Consider the following 24,705-nt stretch of genomic DNA (forward strand, 5'->3'; position numbering starts at 1 on the left):
CGTCAGATTATAAAATAATTAAATGTAACACACAGAATACAAGGGACACCTACAAACGCCGATATTTTGTAAATTGATTCTTTTCTTGTTACACCTCTGTTTGGATGTGGTTTAAAGTTGAATTAGTAATTACATTTTTACATTTTAAAGTTTCAGTGCTGCGCCTATTCAGAAACAGAATAGTAAGGTGCATTCCTATATTCCTGTTTTTGTATTTAGTGATTGTTAAAGTCATTTTAAAGATGCTTGTTTAAAAATTGACATGTCCTTTATTATGGATTTTTTTTAATATAATTTCAACAAAAATTTAGTCTCCAGTCTTCTGAATTGCTTTTCTTTCATAAAGCTGAAGCCTTAGGGAGCACCGAAGCTAAGGCTGTACCTTACCAGAAATTTGAAGCACACCCTAATGACCTCTACGTGGAAGGACTGCCAGAAAACATTCCTTTTAGAAGTCCCTCGTGGTATGGGATCCCAAGGCTGGAAAAGATTATTCAAGTGGGCAATCGAATTAAGTTTGTTATTAAAAGGTAGGATTATAATTGGCAGAAACATTTAATGTTGTCTTTAAGAAAAGTTAATTTCATAAAAATGGGCTTTCCCCCCTCCCAATTGGACTTTACTCCCCATATTTAAAACTGAGGTATTATATTTAGATTCAGTTTTCAAGCAGGTGTCTCTGTAGTACCAGGTACCAGATATACAAAATTGGATCCAACAGAAACTCAGTCCTTGGGAGGCTTACTGCATTGATCAATACAGAAAAGCGCCAACTTTGGGAAAGAGGGCCAGGGTAGCATGCAGATGGTTCACTTGTGCACAGAGGATGCAAGAAAGGGGGTTCAAATGAAGGACATAGCATAAGTAGGTCAGGGAAGGGAGGTGGCAGATGGCCTTGAATATTCAGATAACCACACAGTGTGTGTGGAAGGGAGTGGTTGGTGCCCTTGAGGGCATGATACACTGAGATGGCCCTGGGGAGGAAGCCTAGCTCTATGTCCTGTACAGTCAGTGAAGGGTTGAAGAGGTTTTAAAGCTGATTCCTCTTAAAACAATTTGAACTGGATCTTAAAAGGGTCAATCTGGCTTGAGTTTGGAAGATAGCAGAATGGGTAATTTGAGGGCAGAGTATGGGATCAGAAGGCCCATTTAATACAGAAGAATTGTCCTTGAGGTAGAATTTGCTTGCTAATTGGGGTTGTGCATTTTTGTGTCTATTTGTTGGGACAAGCTTCGGGGTGACAAAGCCAAATACATCTACCTGTATTTTACTCTAGTTCACCTGAAGGATGAAACCCGAGGTTGAACTGGGATGGGGCCAGACACAGCTGTTTTGCCACAAGTTAGCCTAAAATGCCTTTGAGGACGAATAGGTGGTCCCACCTGAATCTTTGTAAATTGCTATTTTCAAAATAATCTAGTCACCAAGATGATTTTTTATTCACTGCAGTTGAAGGTAGAATGAACCATATGGGAAGTAAAGGCGGTCTTAAATGCTCTCATCCTGATACCAATTGTATTTTTATAGACCAGAGCTTCTGACGCACAGCACTACTGAAGTTACTCAGCCCAGAACGAATACACCAGGTAAGAAAGTTGTGAGATCCTTTTTAAAAGCTGGTAAATCAGATAGTTTCTAAGCTTTCATTAAACTTTTAATGCCATAGAATTACTCTTTTCTCCTTTCCACTCAAAAAAATGTTTCTTGGAAGATCAACACAGGCACTCCTTGTTTTATCAAGATGAACATACCAGTTTGGAACAAACTTGAGCTTTGAATTTAGACCCGTGGTGTTCAGTAGAAATACAGCGTGTCACAAATGCAAACCATGTGTGTCATGTAAAGTTTGTACATGGTGTGTTAGTTTACCTTTTTCATTTCATTTATTTACACCCTTTGTTTGAGTCTCTGGTGTGTATTGTGTGCTTCCAGCCCCTCCCAGTTCAGGTGGCCACATTTCAAGTGCACAGCTGCCCACACGTGGCTGACGGGCCAGACCACGAGATTTAGACCTTCATCTTTTCACGAGGCCCTTGGTTTTAAAATGACAGATACTGTGATAGCAGCAGCTGTGCTGACCCTGCCCAACAGAAAAGAGCTTGAAAAGTCTCGGTCTCAGTTAGCGGAATGGTTTTATTTTCTTTATCTGAGGTATATAACTGTGCTTTTCTTTCTTTCTGATGTTTTTATTTTCCATTCCATAATGTCAGATAAAATGACCATAACGTGTAGGTCTGCATATTAGGTTCTGTACCCTTAGGAACTTCTAAGGGTTGCTTAGAACCAATTGCTAAGAACCAATAATGGGTTCTTCTGAATTTTTGTTGTTAAATCTTTTCCCATTCCTTTTTTTTCTTTCTTTTGTCTTTGCAGTTAATCATTCTCCTAATGCTAAGGTGAACTGCTGTCCAAAGTGGGTTATTTGTCTGTACTAGAGTACTGATTCTTGAGTTTTAGGTACCTGGGTGCAGCTGGTGAAAGTCATCAGTATGCTCAACAGATGGTATAATCTTTTTGTGTTCATCACGGCATGAGACGTATTTGAAAAAAAACTATACTAGGAAAACAGACCATCCTGTGCCCAGAATTCTGCCAGGGAGAAGAGGTAATGCTTAATTTCTCAGGTTGAGTGCAGCTTCATCAGTCCAGCAAGTTCTTCAGAATGCATTTGGCTTAGGCAAAGAAATAAGATATTGGTGGCAGATTGGAGACTGGATGTGACAGAGACTTTACTGAGCAACGTGATTCAAACAAAAACATTCCCAAAGGTAGAGCTGTGGCGTCATTAGTGTGAATGTGAAGGAAGTCTTTGTGTGAGTCTTCATTTCTCAAGACAGACCTCAAGTTTAAGCTTGTGATCATTGTGATGACTGATTTTATTAGGAGCGTTTCTCGTAGTGACTGTGAACTGAGGATGTTCAACTTGTATCATTGGAACAATCTGTAGGCACCATAGAAGTTACTCTGAGGATTAAGTGATAGTTTCAGCAGTACTTGATCTGCTGTTCTCTGGCATAGACAGTTACAGGCCTTGTATCTGAAGACACTCCATTCTCTCAGTCATTAACAGAACTTGGCCTTCGGCCATTCGTAGACCTTGGAAAGAATCAAAGCTTGTCCTTCTTCATTCCTACAAAACGGTATTTGGTCTGCCAGTGCCATGGGTGTTAGTCTTGCCAGGCTAATTCAGGTCCTTGAGTAACTGACAGAAGTGTTGTGTCAGTCGTTGCCATCAGAGACGCCTGCCTGACTCGTAGGTGACAGCTGTATGCTGAAGGACACCTAAGGGCACTTGGTTCTCAGTCTGGGGAAAGAGAGAGGTCTCGTGTGCAAAAGCTGTGGCACTAGCCAGGTAATTGAGCTTTGCAGGGGAAGAAAGAGAAGGTAGTTGGTGCTTGGGTGGAATGGTGCAGAAATCTGTTTGTATTGGCATAGAAATACCAGAGAAGGAAGTGCAGGGTGAGGCAGAAGGGGAGCGCCAAGTTGGCAGATGCCCTTGACCCTAGAGAAGGGAGACTGCCGATTGGGTAGGAGTATTCCTATTTGCTTTGTACCAGACTGACTTTGTCTAGTTGAATGGCTGAGTTACCATATTAAACCCTTGAGATGCTAGGTTTTCTTTTAAAGAAAAGGTTTTAAAGTACTTTCTTGGTAAAAATAAAGGAAAAGAAGGAGTTTCTGAGGCTCCCAACCTGTGGTCCCCAAGATGCATCCTCACCTCCACCAAACCAGCTCCGATAATCTGTCCAAGTGATAACCCTACCTATCTTTTCTAATAGCTTATTTTTCTTTATTTTTATGTTGTATTTAAAGGGATATGGTTGTCTTACAAATAAAGGGTAAGGAAATAAACCAGATTACAGATGTGAATAGTGCTCAGTGACACCTCTCTAATCACACTGTCATTCATTTCTTGCTGTGATGAGTGAAGTTTTCCTTTGTGTAAATCTGTAGGCATATATGTGTTCAATAAAAAAGGAATGCCTGTTTAGAAAAGCGAATACAATTGAAGCTCCTCTAGTTGAACCTGGTACTGGAGGCCTGGGTCCTTACACAGATGGTCCTCCTACTCCTGAGAGGGTTCTTCGATGTACCTCCAAGGAGGAGTGTTTAAAAACTATTCATTCTAAATGCTTCTGAATAAGTTCTTCTTTATCTACATTGTGCACTTAAGTTGGAATTCTGTCTTCCTGAACTTCTTGACAAGTGCAGGAAATCACTCTTTTCCTTATGAACAGAAGTTTTTGCTCTTAAGCAAAGTTGTATGAAGAGTGTCCCTGGATATACAGCTGACACTGTTACAGTGTAATATGCTGATTGTATCTCAGGTTTTAAAAAATGGCATCACTGGAGAGAATAGCATCCAGTCTGATTGTGTCAGCACCCATAAGGGACATGGTTAATCAGATTGATTTTTGCTTTCTAGTCAAAGAAGATTGGAATGTCAGAATTACCAAGCTACGGAAGCAAGTGGAAGAGATTTTTAATTTGAAATTTGGTAAGTAAAACATAGTCTTAGTTTTAAAATGTTAAGGAAAGGCAGTGTTCGGAATGAACATTTTAGCAGTTCAGGACCTAAAGAGGGAAGATCTCAGAAACTGGGTTTGACTTTCTTTCTGCTCTGACATGGCTGCTTAAACTGAGCAAGTTACCTTCTGTCCCCTGGACTCCCGATTTCTTGTGTATCAGAGCGGGAGAGTGTGGGAGGTCTCGGGAGGGACCTCAGTCCCACTGGTCTGTACTTGTAACCTGGCTGACACCATGTGACACATGGGTTTGATCATCTGTTTCAACGTAGATTTGTTGACAATGGTTTCCTGGAATGCTGTCTTGAGGATTCTGACAAGGCTCAGCAAGTGTTTCAGTTGATTGGGTATGTCTCATGGAGAAGGAAGGAAGGAGTAGAGTGATGCCAGTACTCCCGGGACATTGCCACCATGGTTTTAATATCTGATATTAGTGTTTGTGTCCTGGATCAGGAACCTTGAGTACCCTTGACCAGTCTGCTCGAGTGCATCTTCTTGCGCACCTCTTACCTTCGGCATGTGGGGTCCTAGTTCCTTGACCAGGGATCAGACCCAGGCCCTCAGCAGTGAAAGCGCACAGTCCCAGCCTCTGCACCACCAAAAATTCCCTCTTATCTTTTAAACAAGATGCTGGGTTCAAGGGCTAGGTACTTGCCATATGGCTGTAGTTCATTTCCTCCCAGAGCACAGAGACAATTTTGATTGTCCTGTGGGGATAGTTAATTGTCCTGTCCTTTGAAGTGTTAAGATGTTCCTTTTATTTTTTAGGCTTGTTCTTCAGTTTCCCCAGTGTACTAAGTAAGATACCTACAATGTTAAGTGGAAGTTGCTAGAGTATTGGGGACTTTGGCCCAGTGTATTTGAGCATGCACAGATGTCAGCTACACTTCCTGTGCTGATCACTTGGAGAATATATGCAAATAGCAAGTCATTATGCCATACACTGGAAGCTAACATACTGTTATATGTTCATTGTATCACAGTTTAAAAATACACATAATAAAAGCATAAAAAGAGACTGCTGTCAGACAGAAGTAAAAGATTGTCTATAAAGTTTTACCTTTCGTAAGTTCTATTCTCTTATACTTTCAGCTCAAGCTCTTGGACTCACAGAAGCAGTAAAAGTACCATACCCGGTGTTTGAATCAAACCCCGAGTTCCTCTATGTAGAAGGCTTGCCAGAAGGAATTCCCTTTCGAAGCCCTACCTGGTTTGGAATTCCAAGACTGGAAAGGATTGTCCGTGGAAGTAATAAAATCAAGTTTGTTGTTAAAAAGTAAGTTCTCTTTGCCATTGCAATCCTTTCTGGAATTTAGGCAATTAAGTTGTATTTCTGTTGAAAATCTTCTTAACTTGGGGTTACAGCTAAGCCTTTGAGGTCCATGACAGAAGGTGTAGCATGAGCCTGGGGCCTCACCTTGTCCGTTGCTGCTGTTCTTTAACCTGCACTTGATTTTTATTTTTCCCCTTGATTTTCTTCATCAGTACAAGGACAGTTGTACTTGCCCCACAGCGGTGGTGCTGACATTTGCTGAGAGATGCTGTGATGCTATAAGTATCTTATCCATACATACTTGAAGAAAGAAAGAAAGTGCTGATTTTTAATGTGCTCTGTTTATTCCTGGTTAAACTTATGGGCAACTGAATTTCAACAATTAAGTTTCTCGTTTATATGTCTCCAGAATTTCAGGAGCTGAAGAAACTAAACTCCTGTTAGTTTTCATTTTCATGAAAGTGAAAGTCGCTCAGTCGCTCCGACCTTTTGCCACCCCATGGACTGTACAGTCTGTGGAATTCTCCAGGCCAGAATACTGGAGTGGGTAGCCTTTCCCTTCTCCAGGGGATCTTCCCAACCCAGGGATTGAACCCAGATCTCCTGCATTGCAGGTGGATTCCTTACCAGCTGAGCCACAAGAGAAGCCCAAGAATACTGGAGTGGGTCACCTTTCCCTTCTCCAGGGGATGTTCCCAACCCAGGAATCAAACTGGGGTCTCCTGCGTTGCAGGCAGATTCTTTACCAACTGAGCTATCATGAAGTCATTTACTCTTCCTAAAATCTTTTAGCAGCTAGTTATGGGAAGGAAAAGTGATTTTTTTTTTTTGGTCCACAATGATGAGAGATTATTTTTGCCTTATGAGTTATTTTGTGGTCACTTTCGTTAAAAAAAAAATTGGTCATCACAAGTTTTACTAGCTGTGAAGACCAGTATTATACTGGCCACTAACGTTTCTTGGTTTTCTCTCTAGACCTGAACTAGTTATTTCCTACTTGCCTCCTGGAATGGCTAGTAAAATTAACACTAAAGGTAAGAGATTATGTATACCTTTATTATACTTTGGTGTGGCAGAAATTTGCGGGGGGGGGTGGGTGGCTTTTGATTTGTTTTTGAGCTTTTTAAGATCTTTTATTTAATGCCTGCCCCCCCCAAAGTAAACATTTCATTGGCAGTTTCATATTGCAGTCATCCTTCACTCATGTGTCCACAGCTTTGTTGAGACTCATATGGAGTATTATACCATCAGTTTGACTCTTCAGGTTTCTTTGAAAAGAGCCAAACTGAATTTCAGTACTCTGCTTTTATAGAGTATTCCTTATGGATTTTTTACAATATCCAAAAGAAATGGTATCTGCTCACTTTACAGCTTTGCAGTCCCCGAAAAGACCACGAAGCCCCGGGAGTAATTCGAAAGTTCCTGAAATTGAGGTCACTGTGGAAGGTGAGGTTGCTCTGTGGCCCGTTTCTGTCTACTCTCCAGTTCACTGATTACAGCTGTTGCTTCTTCACTCTAGTGTTGACATTTTTAGGAAAATGGGCCTTCACAAAACTTGTTTTAGGTGTGGAAGGCTAACCTGTGGTAAGTCTAGAGTTCTAAATGTTTTTAATCAACAGTTTCAAGTAGAAGATGAGATTTCTCCTCAGCCTCGCCACTACGTGTTACTTTCTGCTTCTAGATAATACCCTTCCTAATGAGTGTCCGTTCCTTTTTACTGCTGAGTAATGTTCCATTGTGTGGATGTGGACTGCATTTTGTTTATTTATTCATCACCTGATGGACATCTGGGTTGTACCACTTTTTGGCTGTTTATGAGTAATGCCACTCTGAGTATTCATGTACAAGGGCAGTGGTGGGTTAATGAAAAGCTCTTTGACCTGCCTTCAGGGTGATGGGGAGAAGAGATCCAGCTTCTCCAGAAATACCTTGCTTTTATCACTGTGCCATTTAAGAAAGTTTTGGTTTTTATTCAGTGGCTTGAAGTAATTAAAGATTAGAATGTTGAGTCTTCATATTTTATTGAATTCTGAGGCCATAGTCAGGCTTTTAGTGGAAAACAACTCAGAACCCATAGCATTGTTTCTGTGTATTTCTTAGAATTCAAAGAAAAGATATGTAAAAAATAGCTAGAGAATCCAAAGGAGAGCTTCATAGTGTAGAGGATATGCTTGTATCTCAAGTTGTGTTTGTGTTCAGAGGCTGAAAGAAAAACCTAAAGGCAAACATAAGTGACCAGTGGCTTAAAAATGGTGTGATGAATCATGAAGTGAACTGAAAGTTCCTCATATCAGCCAGAAAGCTAGATGTGTTCTGGGGGAAAATGCCTCGTTGTAGGGACGGAAATAGAAAAACGGACAGAGGTCTGTAGAACTCATGGAAGTGGCCTTTTGCTTTGCAGACAGCTTATGTCCTCATTGGACTCAACTTTTCCAGCACAAGTTGGCCTTCAAGAGCAGGTTGTACAGAATTCACTAGCAGGTGATTGATTGTGTGTGCTGACTATTTTTTGTTTGTTTGTTTATTTTTTATCCTTCTTTAGGCCCTAATAATAGCAATCCTCAAACCTCAGCCGTTCGAACCCCTACCCAGACGAATGGTTCTAATGTTCCCTTCAAGCCTCGAGGGAGAGAGTTTTCCTTTGGTAAATATATACTTCATTTTTCTTGATTTCATTACTTCAAATAAAAGGAATTAGTAAAATACTGTATTTTACTAGTTGCACTGCTTTTTAATTTGGTGAATTAGTATATATTAACAGTTAGAGGTGAAGACTACAGAGCCAGATTGCGTTCAAATCTGGCACTAGTATTTATGATCCCATGACCTTGAGCAAGCTGCTTACCCTCTCTGTGCCGTTTCCTTGTCTGTAGATGGAGATAACATTATTTCCGGTTCCATAGGGTGATTTGTAAGATGATAAATACAGATCATCTAAAGGGTAGAGCTGTATCTGGCACAGAGTAGATACTATAATTGTTTGGGGAGCGTGTATTTTGTTCTTTGTTTATTTTGTTAATTTGTAGCTGACATATTAGTAATATAATAAGTTAAATTAGTTGCTCAGTTGTGTCCGACTATTTGCAACCCCATGGACGGTAGCCCACCAGGCTCCTCCGTCCATGGACCTTCCCAGGTCTCCAACATTGCAGACAGACTCTTTATCGTCTGTCCAGGGAACCCCAGTTCCTTTATCGTTACCAGGGAATCCCAGTAATATTCTAAAACAGTTAAATAATGCATTAGGATTAGAATAGTTACCAAGACATGACTGTGTTGAAAACCTATGTATTTTTTATTTTCCGCTGAGTAAAGATGCACAATAAAAGAAGATGAAGAAGTTCCTAACTTTGGATGTATACTAGTAACTATTACTAAAATTTTTTTCTGCATTTTTTTTTTCATGCAGAGGCCTGGAATGCCAAAATCACAGACCTAAAACAGAAAGTTGAAAATCTTTTCAATGAAAAATGTGGTAAGTTTATTTTGAAGTATTATTGTTATTAAAATATGAGGTAGCTTTTTTATAAAACAGAAAAATGTGATCAATGTAAAAATGTTCAACATTTAAATATTATCATCAGATGTGTGTGGGTTTGTAGGCATGAATTTGATCGTTTTTCCCACATTTCTTCAAGAAATTGACGTTTTCCTAAAATTAAAATTCATGTGATTTTTTTTAAAGAATAGTTTGAGTAGCTGCAAAATGTAGTTTGAATGCTTTTTTTTTTAAGGTTTAATTTTTCAAAAAATTATGTATATGAGAAACGATAAGTGTGTTTTGCTTTTTTAGGTGAAGCTCTTGGCCTTAAACAAGCTGTGAAAGTGCCGTTCGCATTATTTGAGTCTTTCCCAGAAGACTTTTATGTGGAAGGCTTACCCGAGGGTGTGCCGTTCCGACGACCGTCTACTTTTGGCATTCCAAGGCTGGAGAAGATACTCAGAAACAAAGCCAAAATTAAGTTCATCATTAAAAAGTAAGGAAATAAGATGAAACGAGCTTGCCCCCTGAGTTGGTACAGTTTGACTCTGGGAGATGGTATGTGGATTCAGCTTTGGGGCCCTAGAGTCAGAGAAGCTCTTTATACTTCTGCTGCTGCTGCTGCTAAGTCACTTCAGTCGTGTCCGACTGTGTGACCCCATAGACGGCAGCCCACCAGGCTCCCCCATCCCTGGGATTCTCCAGGCAAGAACACTGGAGTGGGTTGCCATTTCTTTCTCCAATGCATGGAAGTGAAAAGTGAAAGTGAAGTTGCTCAGTCGTGTCCGACTTAGCGACCCCATGGACTGCAGCCCACCAGGCTCCTCCATCCATGGGGATTTCCAGGCAAGAGTACTGGAGTGGGGTGCCATTGCCTTCTCCGCTTTATACTTCTATATATATTTAAAAATTTTTGTAAGTGGTCAAAAGAGGGAAGGAGGGCTGTGAGTTACCAGAGGGATAACAACTTGATTTTGCAAGTCTCCTTATAGTCATATTTTTACTGGTTGATACGGCTGGAATCTTAAGTGGAGGTTCAGTGTTCTAAAGCCTTTTTATTTCTCCAGTTTACAGAATAGTTTAAATCTCTCTTCTGTTTGCTTGGGATCTGTGAATTATGCCAGCACAGCTGAAGGAGATGAAAGTAACTGGAGTTAATAAAATATGTGTCAGTGTCCAGCAATTGTTCAAAATTAGTTGAAAGGAATTTTAGGGTTTTTTTATTTATTAATGGCCACCCTCTGTACTTTGAGCCAGGTCTCTAGAGGCTAAGACCCTGCCTCTGCTTCCTCAGAGAGACAGACTGTTTAACTTTTACTTTTTGGCCTTGCCATGAGGCATGTGGGATCTTAGTTCCTCAGCCATGGGTCAAACCTACGTTCCTTTATTGGAAGCCTGTTATTGAAGTCTTAACCAGTACCTCCAGGGAAGACCCAAGAGAGACAGAGTCTTGGTGCTTGACTTTTCACAGCCTGTCTTTATATTTCCATGCTACCTGCATGCAGGACTCTTGTGTTTGCTTCTCAAGCCTAGCATTGCATCTTTCCAGGATATATTGAAACCATAGAAAGAAGCTATTTAAACTAAAGAGGGCTTGGTGGATGTTAAAATCACAATTATAGTTCGTCTTTTTGTGTGTGTTCCTTTAGATATCCATGTTATTTCTGCTCCTGCTAAGAATGTGTATGTATAGAAAGTTACTAGATTTTTCAGTATCTTACTTGTTTAATTTTTAATGTTTTCCTATTGGAATACTAACACACATGCTTTTTCTCTTGTTTTTAGGCCAGAAATGTTTGAGACTGCAATTAAGGAGAGCACCTCCTCATCTAAGAGCCCTCCAAGTAAGCGTTTTGCTACAGAAAACACTTGGTCAGACACTTACTTTGCAGCAGTAGTTTTAAAAATTATTGCGAGAGTAGCTGTTGAAATAAAACCTGGAAAGTGCATTCAAAGTTGGGGTGTGTCTAGTTTACGATTTTTAAGTTTTTTAATAACTTAAGGATCTCTACATGTCTGATGCGCCACAAAACAGCATGAGGAAGACAAAAAATGTAAAACATCTTTCAGGAAGCCCAGCGTCACAGAACAAGAAAACACGTCATGAGGAGCAAAGTTGCCTTAAAATGTGGTCTTTTATAGTCTGTATTGTAAGCATTAGGGAAGATTTAATTACATTTTGTATATATTTTAATCTGAGGTTTCCGTTTTCAGGAAAAATCAATTCATCACCCAGTGTTAATACTACTGCATCAGGTGTTGAAGACCTTAACATCATTCAGGTGACAATTCCAGGTATGATCTCTCTGCCTTAATTATAGCTTGTTAGGGCTTCATGGAGATTGAATGTACTGTACATTGTCTGTTGTTCCCCTAGCCCCTGCAGAAATTATTAACCAAATACATCACCATGTCTGTTTATATCTATAAACAATGCTTGGCAATTACTAGATTCAACATGAGCTAAAACCTGTACGCTACTCAGATGCCTAGTGTGTTTAAAAAATTTGTATGAAACGGCAAGCAAAACTCTTTATAACTGGAATGATGTTGCATTTTCAGTTTAATGCTATTATTAAATTGTTTGGTTAAATCATTTCAATCTTGATCGATTTTTTAAAAAAACATTCCCAAAACATAAAATTACATAAAGCACCTAAAAATGTATCTGGTATTAAAATGGCATTGTTAAGTTACAGCTTTCTCTTAACCTTTTTAGACGATGATAATGAAAGACTATCAAAAGTTGAAAAAGCTCGACAGCTAAGAGAGCAAGTTAATGACCTCTTCAGTCGAAAATTTGGTAAGTTTTACGTTTGTGTATGGCTTTCCAGGTGTCTCAGCATCTGCCTGCCAATCAGGAAACGCAGGTTCCATCTCTGGGTTGGGAAAATCCCCTGGAGGTGGAAATGGCCGCCCACTTCAATATTCTTGTCCGGGAAATCCCATGAACAGAGGAGCCTGGTGACTCTTACAGTCCATAGGGTTGCAAAGAGTCAGCCATGACTGAGCATGGATGCAGGCATTTGCATAGTACAGCTTGCAATAAGCCAGGAAAACTTTGACTCAGTTAGATCTTAAAACTGAATTATGCTCAAGTAGTTGTCATCTGTGCGTCTGTAAACCCTCACTAAGGTGGACTCTCTGCTTTTATGCCATTTGTCTCACTATAGGTGAAGCCATTGGGATGGGTTTCCCCGTGAAGGTTCCTTACAGGAAAATCACAATTAACCCTGGCTGTGTGGTGGTTGATGGCATGCCCCCCGGAGTGTCATTCAAAGCCCCCAGCTATCTGGAAATCAGCTCCATGAGAAGGATCTTAGATTCTGCTGAGTTCATTAAATTCACAGTCATTAGGTACGTGAGAGTGACTTGCTTGGTCATAAGAATGAACCTGCAGATCACTGAGGCCAAGTCATCTTCCAAAATGTGATCCTCTGTAGTAAGTTTACTGTGCGATGACATGAACTAATACAGTCCTTTAGTTACTGTGAGATTCTTCCGTCCTTGTGCTGACTCTTCATTCTCTGGTTTTTAAGGCAAGGTGTTGTTAGCACACCGTGACCTGTGGGCCAGCTCCAGCCCGCCACGTTTTTATTTTTATGTGTTGTTAAAACCCAGTCACTCCTGCTTGTTTACACATTGTCTGTGGCTGCCTTCATATTGCAGTGATAAAATTAAGTAGCTGGGACAGAGACAGTGTGGTCTGGAAGTATTTATGTTTGGCCCTGTACAGGAAAATGTTGCCAGCCCCTGCCTGCGGCCTCTCGTCCCAGGCTTCAGGTCAGACAAGGATCCAGTGCTAAGCCCCTTCTGTCTCCTTGTCTGTGCAGTGAGATGGTAGTTGTTCCCTTTGAGAGTGTGAGCTGCTTACCCACAGAGTAGGCATGGTTGCCACATTGCACACTCACAGCACTGTGAGGATTCCAGTCATTGATGTGCTTGTCACAGTAAGTGCTACACACGTCCCCTTTGCCGTCACCCAGGTAGAAGTGCCCAGGGCCCTTCACGCTTCTCTTCCACCTCCCCCAAACTTCAAGTTCCTACTGTCTGCTTAGGACCAACACTCAGAAATAGTTAATGTCTTATCCTCCCAAAGCTTCTTCTCATTTCACTAAAATTACTCTGATTTCCCATTGTTTATTTGTGTGTGTGTGTGTGTGTGGAAAACAGTCGTGGTTGTTGGTTTTTTTTTCAATGTATTCGTTTTTAGTTGAAGAATAGTTGCTTTACAGTATGGTGTTGGTTTCTGCCATACGTCAACATGAATCTGCCATAGGTATACCTGTGTCCCCTCCCACGTGCCCCCCCATCCCACCCCTCTAGGTTGTCCCAGAGCCCCTGAGTTCCCTGAGTCATCAAATTCCCACTTGTTGTCTAGCTCACACGTGGTCGTGTGTATGTCTCCATGCTACTCTGCCTGTTTGTCCCTCCCTCTCCTTCCCCTTCACTGTTCCACCTCCCCAGAACTTAGCTGTGGTTAAATATACCCATTCATTGTCCAACTCCCACTGTCTGCTTAGGACCGACACTCAGAAATAGCTAATATGTTACTTTCCCAAAGCCTTTTCTCATTTTACTAAAATTACTCTCTTTCCCTTTACATTGTTCCTATTCGCCCCCCCCCCGCCCCCGCCCCCGCCATCTTTGGTGTAGCATTTTCTAATAATGTGCCCTAATCGTTACTTATCTGTCTGTAGGTTTAAAAGTAGAAGATTAAATGATAGTGGACAGCTTTTGTGTTTTTAGCACATAAGTAACATGGGCTAAATGTTAGTTGAATAAAAATATACATGTAAATTCTCATAGAGTAAAAAAAACACTTGTACCATCTGTTTCTCTCTTTAGACCATTTCCAGGACTTGTGATTAATAACCGTGAGTATTTCTGGATGTCTTTTTTTTTTTTTTCTCTTCTGGGATTTGAGAAACGGGGATGGGTGGGCTTATGCAGGTCTGCGTGTACACTTACAGACGTAATCCAGCAGTAATCATTCAGTCGTTGTTTTAGCCCTCAGTATAAAGCACCGGTCACTTGTGGACGTGATATTGGGCAAGTTGCTTGCTTTTGAAAATCTGTTTACTTACTCGTGTAATCAAATAGTAATGATACGTGCACCCATTTGGGCAGTTTTAGAGCATTTAAAGGACACATTGTGTGTCAAGCCTCTGACGCAGTGACTGGCGGGCTCCTCACTGTGTGAATAGAAAGTGGTAACACAGCGCTGCTGGACCCATTCGCGTATGTCAGACTTCGGAAATTACAGCAGAGCAACCTGCAAAGCCTAAAATATTTACTCATCGCCTCTTTGTGATGAGGTTTGTCGACTCCTGATCTATAGTGTGTGTTCAGTAAGCACAGTCTATATTTATTCCTGTTTTTACCGTTACTATTATTTTCTGATTACCGGGCTAGCAAAAGCAAGTCTTCTAACATGATTTAGCGGCTTCTGTTAATATTGAGGCATTGTGTCTGGCAGTCACTGGGCTCTCAGACAATCTTGCACAAACAAGTGTAAGTCTTCTTCCAGTCCTGATATTCCTGTCATTTTAAACAGGTTTTGTGTGTGTGTGTTGTTGTTGGGTTTTTTTATGTGAAACAATTATGCTAATACGGTTTATGTTCTTCTATTACCTTTCTTGTTAAAAATTTTCCGAAGTGACAGTTTTCCTTAATTGATACACCATTAGCATTTTAGTCATTTTTCCAGTCGGTATCCTCTCAGCTCTCTAACATCCATCTGCATTGAGCGCTCTGTTCTACACTTGTTGGGAAAGTGTCCGGGAGTTTTCAGGGACCGCTGCGCAGCTGAGCCCTGGGAGGCGTTGGCTCCCCGCCTGAGCTGAGTCACGCGGCTGTTGTGCCTGTCCCCGCTGCCCCGCTGGGCTTCACGCTGTCGATGCTCTTTGGCTGCCTTGCCCGTAGCGTCACGGATTTGGTCTCGTCTCTTCTGCCTCCCAGTTTTGACTTTCATTTTATCCTAAAATGTATTTATTTGCTTGTTCCCCCAAGCCCACTAGTTCTTTTTCAGTAGATTCTGTTGTATTATACTCTCTATCTTGGCCAAGTGTGTCAGTATCTGGGGATGTCAATAATGAATGAAAGGAAATCTTGCTTCGTAGATTTTTCAGTCATCTTCGGCATTCAGCTTTAATTAATACCAGAGATCTTTAAATGACCAACCCCATGATAAGGTGTGGGGGTTTTGTTTTGTCTTGTTGTTTGGAAAACTTTTTTGATTGCAATTCATCTCTCTTCTATGTAACTTTTAATTTCAAAAGACATTGTATCTTACGGCTCCTTACCCCTTTACTGTATGTGTAAAGTGTTCAGTGTTGTTCTTTTCCTTGTGTGGTAATAATTTACAGAATTTTATGGTAATTACTATGAGTTAGTTACTTGAATGGGACCTACCGCAACTTTTCATCTTTTTTCCCTCCTTCTCATAAGGAAAACAGCGTCTCTTATAGCAGAGTCAGAGCATCAGAGTAGAGAATGTATGCAAAAATGCTTTTCAAATGCAGCAGTGTATCATTATTACTTAAATGAATCTGCTTTCTTTTCAGAGTTGGTTGATCAGAATGAGTCAGAAGGCCCAGTGATCCAAGGTAAATTAAGCAGGGTGAAACATGGAAATATTCCTGCTTACGCAGTAAACCAGATCACATCGATTGTGTGGCCTCCCGTGCTAATGTGTACCTAACTCTAAGGAACGTTAATTCCACAGCACACATGTCCACATGTATGCACACACTCGAGCACATGCAGACTCGGTTCCTTTGACTCCTTAGTCTGAAAGCCTAGGTGGGCTCACACGTAGGTCCTCACTGAGAACTGGACCGCATGCCGTTGGCTCCGCCTTCCCATGTCAAGCTCAAGCTCAGGCACTGAGACCAGTGGTGTTGAGTGTGGTTGTGTGACGAGAAGGTTGTCTTTTAACTTGGTGCCTTGTGCCCTTCATTTCTAATGGTTGCTGTAAGCCAGACTGTTGGCTGAAAATGCATGTGTTGTAGTTTTAAAGATTCCTTAGAAGCAAGTGTTTGTTTAGGCCTGCTGTGTGCTTCACTGAAAGCAATGAAAGACTGTCATTAAAGGGATCCCGCAGAAGGGAGGGGAAAAGACATAGAGAACCTCCTGCTTTCCTGCTGGACCTGTGTTAAGATTGTTATTGATTGTGTAAGATAGCAGGTTTCAGGAAAGCAGATTTTTGACAGTCCAGTTGAGTAACCGTGTTTTTAATTCCCCAAATTTGTAGCTGTTGTTTGATCCTAGATGGGAGCTTTGTGTATGTCTAGAGAGCTTCCTCCCTCTAGGCTTTTTACGTAACCGAAGTCGACTTTTGATCAGTGTTTTAATAAAGTCTTCGTGTGTTTCTCTTCAGAATCAGCTGAGCCAACCCAGTTGGAGGTTCCTGCAACCGAAGGTAAAAAGGGTAGCCTGGTTGTCAAAAACTGAAGTGCCAAAGACAAAGAATTAACTGTGGTTTAGAAGCTCTTTACCTGGAACCACGTGGTGATTTTGTTCCTTGGTTTCTGGGTCAAGTGGGTTTGTCGTTTATGCCCAGAAGCATTGTATTTAGAGATGACTTACAGGTTCTTTTCTTCCATCTTCCCAAATGACTCTTAATGAATTCTGAAATTGTTGAATGATGGCTCTGTAACCTGGATCCAGCTGGTGTGGGGCCTTTACATGCATAATTAATAAGGCGTTTGTGACTTTGAAAATCTAAGTAACAAAATTTAGAAGTTGGCTGCTAGAGAAGAGTCTCTAGTTGCTACCATTTTTAGTATCCTATCGAGTTGTAATGAATAGTTTGGTATGAGTAGCTGTATAATCCAGCAGATCTGCCTTCGTAGCATAGTTAATCGGTTCCCTTTTGTTTTTCTTGATAGAAATAAAGGAGACTGATGGAAACTCCCAAATCAAGCAAGAACCAGACCCTACGTGGTAGAACTCTTCCCTCCCAGGGTAAATCAGCTTCTGTGTCCAGGACACCATGTAGTGTCTGGGAGAGCCTCCCTGCATATCCGTAAGCTGAAGTGCTTTCCCTGCTTCAGCCGTAAACGGTGGCCCACCTTCGGGGCACGTGAGGACCACGTGTAAGCATCCTGGGTGGTCTGAGCTAGCGGGCTCGAGCACGGAGAGTTTCCTTGGATCAACGCATGTCTATCAGGCAGAGATGTTAAAGCGCTTTGCCTCCCATGGAAAGTGTTTTGTTTCTGATCTGTAGGTTAATTCTTGTCCTTGCCATTGGATGCCCTGTGAGTCGGTGTCACCAGCCTGACTCTCCCCTAATCACTGTAACAGTATTTGCAGTCTGGCTGAGCTACACAATCCATGGTGTATCTTGGTATGATTTGGCCTGATCCAGTCATTCTAAACATCTTAAACCTTTCCAGGAGGGGCGTTCCTAGACCAGGAGTTAGTGAGACGTGGTGTTCATGTCGGGCTGAACCTCACTCAGCCCCAGCATTGACTGTTTTCATGATAGTTAGAGGGTACAGTTATCTCTCACCTGTAGCTGACCCTCTGGTTTTTTTATATGGAGACTTTTTTGGTCATGGAATGGGCCATGTACCTCCAGTCCCTAGACTGAAATGGTAATTAAGTTGTGATATTAGTGAATATCATAAATTCCTATAATCAGATTAACCTGTTTTCTCGCTTGTCTGTTTTCTCTCCTGTTTTAGCTTAAAGTATCAGTGGGTGAGAAGAGCTTTTTGGACCTGTTACTGCCCCAGGCTGTGTAATATACTTGTATAACAGAAATACCTTCTATACAAACCTTTTTTTCTACTTTTAGATAGAAATGTCTACTTTTTCAGCAGTTCTGTGAATTGAATTAAAGAGCAGAGTGACTGTAGATTTGGAATGGCTGGTTTCCTTGGGAATGTATTATAAGGATTTTACAGCAGTGCTGGAAAACGACAGGGAAATGACAGGGGTGGAGCTCATCAGATTTTTTACATGTTCAGCAGAGCCTTCAGCGACGGTGTTTGTTTTCCAATCAAGCGAAGATATCTCCTACTGGAACATCTCAGCTTCGGCAGTGAAGAAAACCCCTGTGATATAGTTCAGCTCTTTAGTTTTTCTATTGGAGAAAATCATTTAAATGACCCTTTTGTTCACGGCTCTCCTTAATGACTGAGTGAACAGTTAGTATCTGTATATTTGACTAAACCTTTTCCTAAGCTCTCTATCATGGTTCATATGTTTTTTATCATCATGAAAACACAACCATCAGGACCAGCTAACAGCCAGTAAGAGGTCGGTAATCTCAGCGTGTGGCTTATAGATGGAATACAGAGACCCTCTTCCATCCACATTTACTTTTCATCCAAATAAAATGCATGGCGAACCAGAAGTTTGAGGTCAGGTCTGAGTGTTGGGGCGAGCTGAGTGACGTTAGAGCCTCACTGCTGTGAGCCCAGTCGTGGTGTGGAATTCTGTGGAACACCACCCCAGCTCGGCTCAGAACTTGGGGAGGGGGGTTTCGTTGCCTTCTTTACTCTGCGGTTGAACCGGTGACACTGAGGCCCCAGTGTGGGCAGCGAGGGATCCGTCATCTGACCAGGCACCCTCTGACATTCTGCGCCATCTGTAGGAGAATCTTACATGTGTTGAGATTTCACCAACAGTAAGAGATGTAAAATACCAGCTATACGAAGAGCTAGAGTATGTGATGGCATAGAGTTTTCATTAGCTTTATCACAATATTCACAATGGAGAATTATATTACATGGTAGCAGAAATAGGCATTTTTATGTGTTGCTTATATTTTACCTCAAATTAAATTGTAGATATAGGGTAATAAATAAAATCCATCCATGCCTTTCACACACTAATCATTTCTTTCTAAGGTGTTTTCATGACTGTCGGGAAACCTGGGGCGGCTCGGCGGTAGGCGGATTGTGAGGTGAGGTCAGGTCGCCGCTGTCCAGAGGCTCCGTGCCTCGTCAGGACACCCCTGCGGGGCTGAGTCTGAGACCGCTGTGCCTCTGGTCTGTGCTGGGGCTGGAGCCCCCACCTGTTTGTCCGTGACCTGCCAACTGCATGCGATGTTTGAGGTCAATCCCCCCCAGGATGGAGCCCGTGTGTGAGCCCCTCCCACATGAAACTCTGGCTCCAGGTCCTTTCTGTTTCTCCACATCACCTTCTGCCTCTCCGTGACCCTTACCTGTGTGACCTCAGGGAAAGCCAAACCGATTTGTTGACAAACTTGGCAGCCGACCACCTGGGGGAGTCAGCTGCTCTAGTAGGCCCTGGGGTTCCTTTCGGGTGTGCCCCGTCTGGCTGCCAGCACCCACACTTCCCGTCCCAGTCCCTGGGAATTCATAGTCCTCCAAAGGCTGCTTTTTAAAAGGAGTTACACTTGGACACATAACCGTTCAACCGAAATTTTGCAGGAGCACAGACTTGGAAGGAGATGGACTTTCCTGCTCAGTATAAGTATATATATCTCCAGTATGAAAATTCTGTATCTATGCATACACGTATGTTTGGGGATTTTTTAGGTTTTTTACAGCTAAAAATGAGCGTATGAGTCTCTGCGTTGTGGACTACAGCTCAGAATCAGTGTGGCATCCTCCTGCTAACTTAGGTATAAAGACACGGTCTGGTCCCATCCTGCCTCTGAACAGCTTATAGGTTCCTTTAAGAAATATTGAATCTCAGTTGAAGCTGTGTCTGTGAGCAGAAGAGCATGGAGGTGGAAGAAGTCGTTTTATTAACTCACTGTCTCCCAGAGGTTTTCACACACCCCTGTTTACTCTGCTTACCCACAGTTGGGGGTCTGTCAGTACAGCCTCTCCTGGCAAGGTGACTGCCTTAGCAAATTGCCTTCTTAACTGCAGTGGTCAGATGAGCCCTAGTTTCAGCACCACAGGCTTGTTTTAAAATGTCTGGGGTCACCCTGCCTTGCTCATGTGGAGCCCAGGAACTGTCTAAGGAGCAAGCTTTCCGCTGCACGTGTTAGCGAATATGTTTTGCCTTCATAAATGAGACAGTTGACAAAAGAGCGTGATTCTTCAGAGGGTGAGGGGTGTAAAACTCTCCCACCAAGGTCTTTCCTGGAGGACCAGACTGAAACACGAGCTACAGTTCACATAGGTCCCATCAGTAATTCTAATGCACCCTGTGTTTCTGAAACAATATCCTGATCCTGTGATGGCTGATGGTTCAACATTATTTTATCAGGAAATATAGCAGAATGACCAGGGACATAGGCTTTGTGACCAGCTCCAAGCCATGCTTCTGGATAGCTGTGATCTTGAGTAAATTTCCAACAGTAAAACCAAAGAAGCATGTACCATTGCAGGATCGTTATCAGTTAGACCCTGATGGTGAAATCGGGCCAACTGCTTACAGCCTCTTGCCCAGCTCTGGGCCTTGGGTGGCAGGGAGAGCTGAGCTCTGTTTCTGGGTCAGCTTCTGCCCTGGGGCGGGCAGCAGAGCCTCTGCAGGCGGGGCTGCTGGCACCTCCAAGAGAAATCTTCACATTTACCCACCACTCGGACTGTGCAGTGCACGTAAGCTTTCCCTGTTGAGCAGTTAGCACATCCTAAGACGTTTTCTTGTTTCATTGGTCTAAATCGTCTGTGATACCTGAAGTGCATTCGTATCGTGTGCCCAGGTCACCTTGGGACTTGAGAGAAGAGGTAGACCAAGAATCCAGCCATGGCCACAATCTTACCTCTGAGATTGCAGCGTGGACTGGGCTCCGGTGTGCCCGGCATGGACTGCAGAGTGCCCAGTGTGCCCAGGACAGAGCTGTCTACTACAGCAGGCAGCCAGTCCTACTTGGAAGTAGGTCATCTCTCTGAGCATGCTTCCAGCAACATTTCTACCGTTTTGTTTTGTTTTTTTTTTCTCCCCACCAGGGACCAAAAAGGTCCATTGGAAAGGAAGATTGAGAGACCAGACCTTTCCAGTGTCCAGACCTCAAGCCCCATTCTGAATAAGCTCAAGCTGTGGTTGGTTTAACCATTAGTGAACCGTAATTGTCACACCACAGCGCACCTCTGGACACCTTCCTTCCTAAGTGGAAGAAGCCAAGTGTGTGTATTTTGAAAGAAGTGTTCTCCACGGATGCCTGTTTCCCTGTGATACAGACAAGGGGACAGGGTGTGGGGAACTGAGGTGACCTCTGGCCCCTTGTTCTGCTTGGGTCCCGGTTCTGCCCAGCCCTGAGTCCAGTTGGATGAGCACAGGTGGGGCTGTGCAGGTCTAACCAGACACCCCCATGGAGCTGCTCTCCAGCCCCTGCAGTTTGGGTTCTTTTACTCCCTCGTGTATTGAGGGGTGGCTAACTTCACCTCGTGACTGCCAGCTTTGGCTGAAAGGGCAGATAATGAAAGCAGGTTGTTGAAGTCCCAAGTCCCTCAGGTTATGGTGGCCGGTTGACACATCAGGGGGTAAGCCTGGCTGCTGCAGCGCCCTGGCTTCAAATCCCTGTGAACTGAGTGAAAAACAGCAAAGTTGCTTGTCTTCCCAGCTCCGAACTCCGATCAAAGATTTTGCGTGTCAGCTCCCTCCTGCCCTATCCCACCCTTCAACCCCGCTTCCCTTGTGGTTTTATTTTGAGGAAGTTGTCAGGAAAGGTAACACTGAAAACATGCTATGATACAACACCCGTTATGTGTAACAGTGTTTCCTGCCAGGTTTCTCAAGCCAGAGTAGGTGGCTGGTGGGCCTTCTGTAGCATTGGCTTCCCGCAAGATCTCAGGTCCCTGCTGATGCCCATTGTTCCTCACCTGGAAAGCGATTGTGATCCTTACCGAAGACCATGTGCTGGTCAGTGCCTGGGGGGACCGAGTGAGAACTGTCCCCACTCAACCCCAACCAGAGGCAGCAAGAGAGACAGCCACCTCCAAGGCTCTAGGGAAGATTTCAGGTAAATCCCAAAAGAATCTATAGATCTGCATGATCTGTGACTTAGACAAACTGTCCTCTCCTTTATAACGACCAGTCTAGAACCTCAAGGAAAAATCCGTAATGAAAGTCAGCAGGTGCAGGTTTGCAGAAAGGCTACGTCAGAGCAGGCACCCACCCTGTGGCGCAGGTCAAAAAGCCATAGCAAGTGTTGGCCAGCAAGAGAGGAGCTTTCCATCGGGGGGAGTGGCTTCGCTGCCCCCGGTGCCTGATGCAAGCCGGGCCACCGCCAGACGCCCTTGTAAGCAGACCCGCTGTCTGCAGGAGACCAGCACCTCACCCCGGGCCTGTGTGTCTGCACTGCCCCGTACCCCCTCAGATGGGGCAGAGGTGCGAGTCCATGGCCAAGGCCTGGACTGATGCCATGCTCCCAGCTGCCTTCACACAGTCTCTGGGCGGAGTCGGGGAGACAATGGCAACCCCTCCTGATTTAGGAGGTGGGATTTTTCTCATTACTGAAATTAGCTTCAAGTTCAGAAGAGCTCACCGCAAAACCCCCTGTGGTGGTAGCACGCAGCTGGATTTAGCCTTGATGGTTGAAGAGCTTCAAATGACTGGCCACATGACGCATCTGGCCCCAGTGAGGAAGTGGGGCGGGAGCAGGCAGGGCGCAGGCAGGCCCCAGGGCTCCCGGCTCTGGAGCAGGACCAGATGGTAGTGAAGTGAGTGAAAGTCGCTCCGTCGTGTCTGACTCCTTGTGACCCTGTAGACTGCAGCCCGCCAGGCTCCTCCACCCATGGAATTCTCAAGCCTGGAATTCTGGCCATGGGTAAGCCGTTCCCTCCACCAGGGGATCTTCCCAACCCAGAGATTGAACCCATGTCTCCTGCGTTGCAGGGGGATTCTTTACCATCCGAGCCACCAGGGAAGACCTGGCTTTGGAGTGGGACCAGATGGTAGAGTCCCTTTGATTTTGGCTAAGCACCCACTTGGTATCAGGACGTCCGCCAGACGCTACAGTACAGAAGGGACATCCCCGGCCCCACCCCTGGAACTCAGGCTCCTGTCTACCATCCTCCCCAACCTGGCCTGGGAAAGCCCCCACAGCCCTGGGCGTAGCCAAGGCTGAGCTCTCCTAGGGCTAGACTGGGGGCTGCCCCACACGCAGCCACCCAGCTCACCGGTGACAGCTCCAGCAGAGAACACAGGCCGCCTGCCCTGGGTCTGAGCCCGGCACCGTTTGCCCCAGCAGCCTGCAGTGCCGGCTCTCATTCACCGGACATTTCCCTCATTCCAGGCCCAGCTTAAACAGCAAGAAACTGCCTTGGACCTCCCTAAATATTCTACAGTAGGTACAGATGAAAAAAAGGCTTGGAGCTTGCCAAGGACACCCAAACCTGTATGCATAGGTCAGTGTGGGTTGGGCTCCAGGCCACTGTGCCCACAGCCAGCAGTTGGTGTGTGCATGGCCTCCTGCAGACCAAAGGCTCAGGCTGTCTTGTGGTGTCCGGGGTGCTCACTCCTGTGTCCCTAGGCCAAGGACCGTGTCATCAGGCCCAGGGGAGAAGGAATTCGCAGGATGTGTGGACCAGCTGTGTCCTAGCTCCACTGCTGAGTACAGGCTCCTGGTTCTCTTCTGATGAGGCCACAAGGCCCACCCCAACCCAGCCAGAGCCCGTCCCTGGTCTGATCTGCTGAGAAAGGAAGACTCGAGGTCCCTTGGGAACGGGTGGTTAGTGGCGTGCATATCCACGTTGAGGCACCTGCTTGCCCTTCAAAGCCTCTACCCCATGCAGCCACCCTCAAGGCCAGGGAAGCCCTCAACCAGCGGCTCCGGGACTCCTCCTGCACCTCCTGGCGCCAGGTGAGACCTGGGCCTGTGGGCTGACCCGGGAGGCCTTCGTCACAGGCCTGGCAGGAGTCTTAACTTGGCCTCTGAAAACTGTCGCGTGGTAAGGGCTGCTGTGCTCGCATCTTGGGAAGCCCAACAGGAGACCCCAGAGGGCACTGCCTGGGCCTCAGGCTCTCAGGCTAAACCCGTGCCCGTGGCCCAGCCTTGGGGATTTCCTGGTTGAGGACTGCCCAGCCCCGTCCATCCGGGGAAGGCAGCATCCGGAGCGAGGCCAAGGTCTTTGGGCCAGACCTGGAAGCCCTGCCTCCCCTCCCGTCAGGCCTGTCATGAGAACCTCCCTCTTCAGGGAGGTCGAAGTCTGGCTCCTCCCTCGTGAACCACCCAATATCATTCATTCATTCACAGGACCGATGGTTAAGAGTGTGGGTCCAGACTGCCTAGGTTCAAGACCCAGCCTTTTGCTCTGCAGAGGTGACAGCCCGTTTAACCTCTCTGCACCTGTCTTCCCATCTATCAAGTGGAGGAATCACAGTGTCTTCCCAAAAGTCTCACTGTGCAGATGAGATGAGAGGAGATCATAAATGTAAGGCACTCCTAACCCCGGCTAAGTCCTTTGTTCGCCCTTGATGGGAAGTGGGTGGGGGAGATTCTAGGGACTCTGGTATTATTATTTTTTTTACGTACCTATCAATAATCACTTAA

General features: G+C 44.2%; 1 protein-coding gene across 17 annotated transcripts in view; it reads left to right on the forward strand.

The window, feature by feature from the left end:
- GTF2I (general transcription factor IIi) overlaps window positions 1-19,126 on the forward strand; it is an 82,817-nt gene extending 63,691 nt beyond the window's left edge. For 7 of the 17 annotated variants that reach the window (XM_086374609.1, XM_086374608.1, XM_086374617.1 and 4 more), the window contains 18 exons: window positions 347-530; window positions 1,529-1,587; window positions 4,428-4,499; window positions 5,620-5,803; window positions 6,776-6,834; window positions 7,172-7,246; window positions 8,343-8,444; window positions 9,210-9,275; window positions 9,594-9,777; window positions 11,067-11,125; window positions 11,496-11,576; window positions 12,001-12,084; window positions 12,455-12,638; window positions 14,130-14,158; window positions 15,848-15,889; window positions 16,663-16,704; window positions 17,174-17,249; window positions 17,972-19,126. In XM_086374609.1, the coding sequence (XP_086230735.1) occupies window positions 347-530; window positions 1,529-1,587; window positions 4,428-4,499; window positions 5,620-5,803; window positions 6,776-6,834; window positions 7,172-7,246; window positions 8,343-8,444; window positions 9,210-9,275; window positions 9,594-9,777; window positions 11,067-11,125; window positions 11,496-11,576; window positions 12,001-12,084; window positions 12,455-12,638; window positions 14,130-14,158; window positions 15,848-15,889; window positions 16,663-16,704; window positions 17,174-17,232 (1,565 nt within the window). In that variant the 3' untranslated portion in view covers window positions 17,233-17,249; window positions 17,972-19,126. The remainder of the gene's footprint in view (window positions 1-346; window positions 531-1,528; window positions 1,588-4,427; window positions 4,500-5,619; window positions 5,804-6,775; window positions 6,835-7,171; window positions 7,247-8,342; window positions 8,445-9,209; window positions 9,276-9,593; window positions 9,778-11,066; window positions 11,126-11,495; window positions 11,577-12,000; window positions 12,085-12,454; window positions 12,639-14,129; window positions 14,159-15,847; window positions 15,890-16,662; window positions 16,705-17,173; window positions 17,250-17,971) is intronic. The other 10 variants (XM_086374610.1, XM_086374618.1, XM_086374621.1 and 7 more) reach the window with 2 other exon arrangements.
- Window positions 19,127-24,705: the final 5,579 nt, after the last annotated feature.

Source organism: Bos grunniens, chromosome 25 (assembly GCF_055505025.1).
Source record: "Bos grunniens cultivar Pamir isolate PY7600 chromosome 25, Bosgru_T2T1.0, whole genome shotgun sequence".
NCBI lineage: Eukaryota > Metazoa > Chordata > Mammalia > Artiodactyla > Bovidae > Bos > Bos grunniens.